This window comes from Staurois parvus, unplaced genomic scaffold (genome assembly GCF_062004578.1).
Source record: "Staurois parvus isolate SC_StPar_1 unplaced genomic scaffold, SC_StPar_1.0 ptg000034l, whole genome shotgun sequence".
NCBI lineage: Eukaryota > Metazoa > Chordata > Amphibia > Anura > Ranidae > Staurois > Staurois parvus.
This window is the reverse complement of record NW_028317830.1, coordinates 2,185,767-2,191,766: the sequence shown is the minus strand read 5'-3', so window position 1 is coordinate 2,191,766 and position 6,000 is coordinate 2,185,767. Positions and strand designations below refer to the sequence as shown.

The 6,000-nt window shown below is 46.5% G+C and overlaps 1 protein-coding gene across 1 annotated transcript in view; it reads right to left on the bottom strand.

Moving 5' to 3' along the window:
• Positions 1–1,213: 1,213 nt before the first annotated feature.
• LOC149470696 (uncharacterized) overlaps positions 1,214–6,000 on the bottom strand; it is a 30,066-nt gene continuing 25,279 nt past the window's right edge. Inside the window, exon 9 of the mRNA XM_089661536.1 lies at positions 1,214–1,303. Coding sequence (XP_089517662.1) covers positions 1,214–1,303 — 90 coding nt within the window. The remainder of the gene's footprint in view (positions 1,304–6,000) is intronic.

The following is a 6,000-nucleotide window of genomic DNA, read 5'->3' as shown; positions in this document are numbered from 1 at the left end:
ATAGATAGATAGATAGATAATAGATAGATAATAGATAGATAGATAGATAGATAGATAATAGATAGATAGATAGATAGATAGATAGATAATAGATAGATAGATAGATAGATAGATAATAGATAGATAGATAATAGATAGATAGATAATAGATAGATAGATAGATAATAGATAGATAATAGATAGATAGATAGATAGATAGATAGATAGATAGATAGATAGATTGATGTGCTATATTGTCCCCACCCTCCCTATCATGTGATTCAGGTGTTCCAATCCCCTCCATATCATGTGATTCAGGTGTTCCAATCCCCTCCATGGACACAGGTGTATACAATCAAGCCCCCAGGCATGCAGACAGCTTCTACAAACATTGGTGAAAGAAGGGGTCGCTCTCAGGAGCTCAGTGACTCCAAGCGTGGTCCCGTGATAGGTGGCCACCTGGGCAATAAGTCCATCCGTGACATTTCCTGGCTACTAAATATTCCACGCTCAACAGTTAGTGGGATTATAACAAAGTGGAAGCAACTCGGAACAACAGAAACTTGCAAAAGCAAGTTTGGTGAAGGGAGGGTTATGGTGTTGGGTCGTTTTTCAGGGTTGGGCTCGACCCGTTAGTTCCAGTGAAGGGAACCCTTAAGACATCAATTTGGGGATGGCCCCTTCCTGTTCCAACATGACTGCCCACCAGTGCATAAAGCAAGGTCCATAAAGACATGGAGGAGCCAGTTTGGGGTGGAGGAACTTGACTGTCCTGCACAGAGTCCTGACCTCAACCCCATAGAACACCTTTGGGATGAATTAGAGCGGAGACTGCGAGCCAGGCCCCCACCCCCGACATCAGTGCCTGACCTGACAAATGTGCTTCTGGAAGAATGGTCCAACCTTCCCATAGACACCCTCCTAAACCTTGTGGACGGCCTTCCCAGAAGAGTTGAAGCTGTTATAGCTGCAAAGGGCGGGGCCAACTCAATATTGAACCCTACGGACTAAGACTGGGAGGCTATTAAAGGTCATGTGTGTGGAAAGGGCGGGGCCAACTCAATATTGAACCCTACAGACTAAGACTGGGGGGCCATTAAAGGTCATGTGTGGGAAGGGCGGGGCCAACTCAATATTGAACCCTACGGACTAAGACTGGGATGCCAGTAAAGTTCATGTGCGCGGAAAGGCCGGCTGACCAATACTTTTGGCAATATAGTGTAGATAGATAAAATCAAGCGGTAGTGTAACCCCAGATTTCCCGGCGGTTGGCGGCCCTCCCTTCATGTCCTAAACTCTTATGTTCTGAACTAGATGGAGTTATCTGTAAGAAGCAGATTCTGGATTACCTTGTCACTGAGATTTTTGCACCAGGAAACCGATGCCTATTTTTTTTAGAAAAAAAAATATTAGTTGTAGATCATCCACATGCGTCTAATCAGATTTATATTCACTTTCTTCTCTATTGTAGGAAGATAAAAATATATATTTCCCAGATTTTTCTTTGACTTACAGTTTTATCTTTGACACAGGGGGGTGATTTACTAAACCTGGAGACTGCAAAATGTGGTGCAGCTGTGCCTAGAAACCAATCAGTTTCCAGGTTTTATTGCCAAAGCTTAATTGGAAAAGCTGAAGCTAGAAGCTGATTGGCTGCCGTGCACAGCTGCCCCAGATTCTGAGTGCTCCGGTTTTAGTAAATCTCCCCCCGAGTGCCTTGTAATCTTTTTGTTTTTTTGCTTTAAATTAAATGTAAACATTGTCAAGATGTTCGTTTTTTGTTATTTTTGCCCAGTCTTGGGGTATTTACATCATTATCAACATGTTACTTTGTATACCAGGCCTCGCTATTCTTCACAATTCTTTGGATTTATTTTTTTTTTATGTGCAAATTGTCCACTTACCCCATGGCTGAGAGTCTTCTGTCTTTTATTGCTCTGCTAAAAAAAATATTTTTTTTTTATAAATTTTAATTTAATTAAAACGTATTTAATGAATAAGACAAAGAAAGCGGAGAACGCCCAAAAAGAAATGGTACAGGACTGTAGGGCAACTACAAAAATGAATGAGGTAAATACGAAGAACTTTATGGGACATAATCAATATAAGAATAACAATGATATAGTATGACCCATAAATAAAACATGAATATGAATGGCTATGCCTCAAAGGAGGCAAACAACAAGACGCATGGAGGTGACACATATATGTTCCTAACCCCAGAAAACACTAAACAGCTCATCCACTCCCTCATCATCTCATGACTCGACTACTGCAACTCCCTTATCACTGGCCTGCCTCACCGCTGGCTATCCCCGCTTCAGTCCATCCTGAATACGGCTGCCAGACTCATTCACCTTTCCAACCACTCCATCTCCACCACCCCCCTCTGCTAATCCCTCCACTGGCCTCCACTCAGTGTCCTCCACCCCTCTCTGCCAATCCCTCTACTGGCCTCCACTCAGTGTCCTCCACCCCCCTCTGCTAATCCCTCCACTGGCCTCCACTCAGTGTCCTCCACCCCTCTCTGCCAATCCCTCTACTGGCCTCCACTCAGTGTCCTCCACCCCCCTCTGCCAATCCCTCCACTGGCCTCCACTCAGTGTCCTCCATCCCCCTCTGCTAATCCCTCCACTGGCCTCCACTCAGTGTCCTCCATCCCCCTCTGCCAATCCCTCCACTGGCCTCCACTCCGTGTCCTCCATCCCCCTCTGCCAATCCCTCCACTGGCCTCCATTCAGTGTCCTCCACTCCTCTCTGCCAATCCCTCCACTGGCTTCCATTTACATCCCTCTCTACCAATCCCTCCAGTGTCCTCCACCCCTCTCTGCCAATCCCTCCACTGGCTTCCATTTAGTGTCCTACATCCCTCTCTACCAATCCCTCCAGTGTCCTCCTCCTCTCTCTGCCAATCCCTCCACTGGCCTCCACTCAGTGTCCTCAACCCCTTTCTGCCAATCCCTCCACTGGCCTCTATCCCTCTGTGCCAATCCCTCCACTGGCCTCCACTCAGTGTCCTCCACCCCTCTCTGCCAATCCCTCCACTGGCCTCCACTCAGTGTCCTCCATCCCCCTCTGCCAATCCCTCCACTGGCTTCCGATTGCGCAATGGATCAAATTCAAAATCCTAACACTGACGTACAAAGCCGTCCACCATACTGCCCCGAACTACATCACTGACCTAATATCCAAGTACCACCCAACACGCACACTCCGCTCCTCACAAGACCTCCTTCTCTCTAGTTTCCTGGTCTCCTCCTCCCATGCCCGCCTCCAGGACTTCTCCAGGGTGTCACCCATCCTCTGGAACTCCCTGCCCCAACCCATCAGATTGTCACCTACTCTCCTCTCCTTTAGGCGCACCCTGAAAACCCATCTCTTCAGGGAAGCCTACCCCACCCCCTGCTAATTGCCGATCTCCTCCACTCCTCCCACCACTCCATCCCCCACAGCTATCTCCTCCTGTGCCACCATCCCCTCCCTCCTAGATTGTAAGCTCGAAAGAGCAGGGCCCTCAATCCCCTCATGTTTTGCATTGTATTGGTATTGTTCTGTCACATGTTCTGTCCCCCTTTGTAATGTACAGCGCTGAGCCAACTATCGGCACTTTATAAATACTGTATAATAATAATAATAATAATAATAATATATCTCATCTGCATTTCATGATGTTTTTCATCTGATACTTTGTCCCCATTATTTAGGGGTAAGATCATTGCACAATATATCGCTGTATTGTATGTCTGACAATATGTATCATTTATACAAAACATTGTTTTACTTCACATCATACAGACAGGGTCTCTATTTTGATACATGTACTGTATATTATTTGTTTGGTAAATATGTAATTTTCATTGTTATTGTCTTTTTCTTTACTTGCTTTAGAGATCTTTCAGATTTAGGTATGTATACTTTCAAGTAAATGATTTGTGGGCCCCGAAGAAGCGGGGACACCTGCGCAATGTGTTGACCTATGTCATCGGATGCATTTGAACCCCTTGCCCACCAGAGGATTTACCCCCTTTCCTGACCAGGACATTTTTTTGCATTACAGTGCTGCATTACTTTAACTGACAATTGCGCGATCATGCAACGCTGCACCCAAGTTAACCACTTGCCTACCGGCCACTTTCACCCCCTTCCTGCCCAGGCCAGTTTTCAGCTTTCAGCGCTGTCACACTTTGAATGACAATTGCGCGGTCATACAACACTGTACTCATATGAAATTTTTATCATTTTTTTGTGACAGATAGAGCTTTATTTTGGTGGTATTTAATCACCTCGGGGATTTTTATTTTTTGCTAAACAAACCAAAAACCACTGAAAATTTTGAAAAAAAAAAGTTTTCTTAGTTTTTGTTATAAAATTTTGTAAGTAAGTGATTTTTTTCCTTCACTGATGTGTGCTAATGAGGCTGCAGTGATGGGCACTGATAGGTGGCACTGATGGGCACTGATTATTAGGCACTGGTAGGTGGCGCTGATGGGCATTGACAGGCATCACTGATGGGCACTGAAAGCCAGCACTCATATATGGCACTGATAGGTGGCACTGCTAGGCAGCACTGACTGGCACTGACTGGCATTGATAGGTGGCACTGACTGGCACAGATAGGTGACATTGATTGGCAGCACTGATAGGTGGCACTGACTGGCATTGATAGGTGGCTTGACTGGCACTGATAGGTGACATTGATTGGCAGCACTGATAGGCAGCACTGATGGGCAATGATAGGCGGCACTGACTGGCACTGATAGGTGGCACTGACTGGCACAGATAGGTGACATTGATTGGCAGCACTGATAGGTGGCACTGACTGGCATTGATAGGTGGCACTGACTGGCATTGATAGGTGGCACTGACTGGCACAGATAGGTGACATTGATTGGCAGCACTGATAGGCAGCACTGATGGGCAATGATAGGTGGCACTGACTGGCATTGATAGGTGGCACTGACTGGCACTGATAGCCACTGGCAGGTGGCATGGATGAGCACTGACAGCTGAAATTGATGGACACTTACAGGTGGCGCTGCTGGGGCTACAATGATGATCAGTGTACATGTCCCCTCTAAAGAATGCCAATTACCGGCTCTCCTCTCCTCTGTCAGCGTGACAGCTTGTGAGGAGAGAAATGCAGATAACCAGCATTTCCCTACTTACATGCGATCAGCTGTGATTGGACACAGCAGATCACATGACCAAGCCGACATCTTCGGCTCTTTCCATTGATAAGTCCGAGGGGCACAGCTCACCACCGATCGCTGCGCTGTGCAGCCCCTGGAGCCGCGCATGCGCAGTTAGACTGGGAGGACATCATATGACGTCCTCCCAGAACGAGAGAACAGCCCTGCACCCATCATTACCTTATATGGCAGGTGGGGGGCGGTTAAACTTTTGTCCTTTTTTCCCATAAACAGAGCTTTCTTTTGGTGGCATTTGATTGCCTTTGAACTTTTTATTTTTTGCGCTAAAAATGGAATGGCTGTCTAAGGTGTCCTGCGTGGCTCCAAAATGTTGCACTTTCTTTTGTGATGTGATCTTTTTGCAATTAAAAACCTTTGGACCATATTGGAGATCCACGGTGTGCTGGTGAATATGTACGTTTGCTGTAGGGAGGGGGCGCCTTCCTTCTGTTACAAGAGATAGGAGTAGTGACAGCGGCGGTGTGTTTGACAAGCGAGTGACTGCTGGGTGTAGGGTCCTCTAATCTTGCACATGAACCGTGGGGGGGTGGGGCGCAGTTTGGTATCCCGGCACTGAGTTTGAGCAGGCTGTCTCCCCCCTGCTGTGCAGTGTGTGCACCTTGCCTGGTCTTTTCCAATGGCTGAAAGAGAAAAGCAGTCAGCTTTTGTGGGCACCTTTCATGGGACATGAGCTGACGGTGCTGGAGGTATGCCGCCATTGAGGTAGGAAACCACTGCAGTGTTTATTATTATTATTATTATTATACAGTATTTATAAAGCGCCAATAGTTGGCTCAGCTCTGTACATTACAAAGGGGGACAGAACATGTGA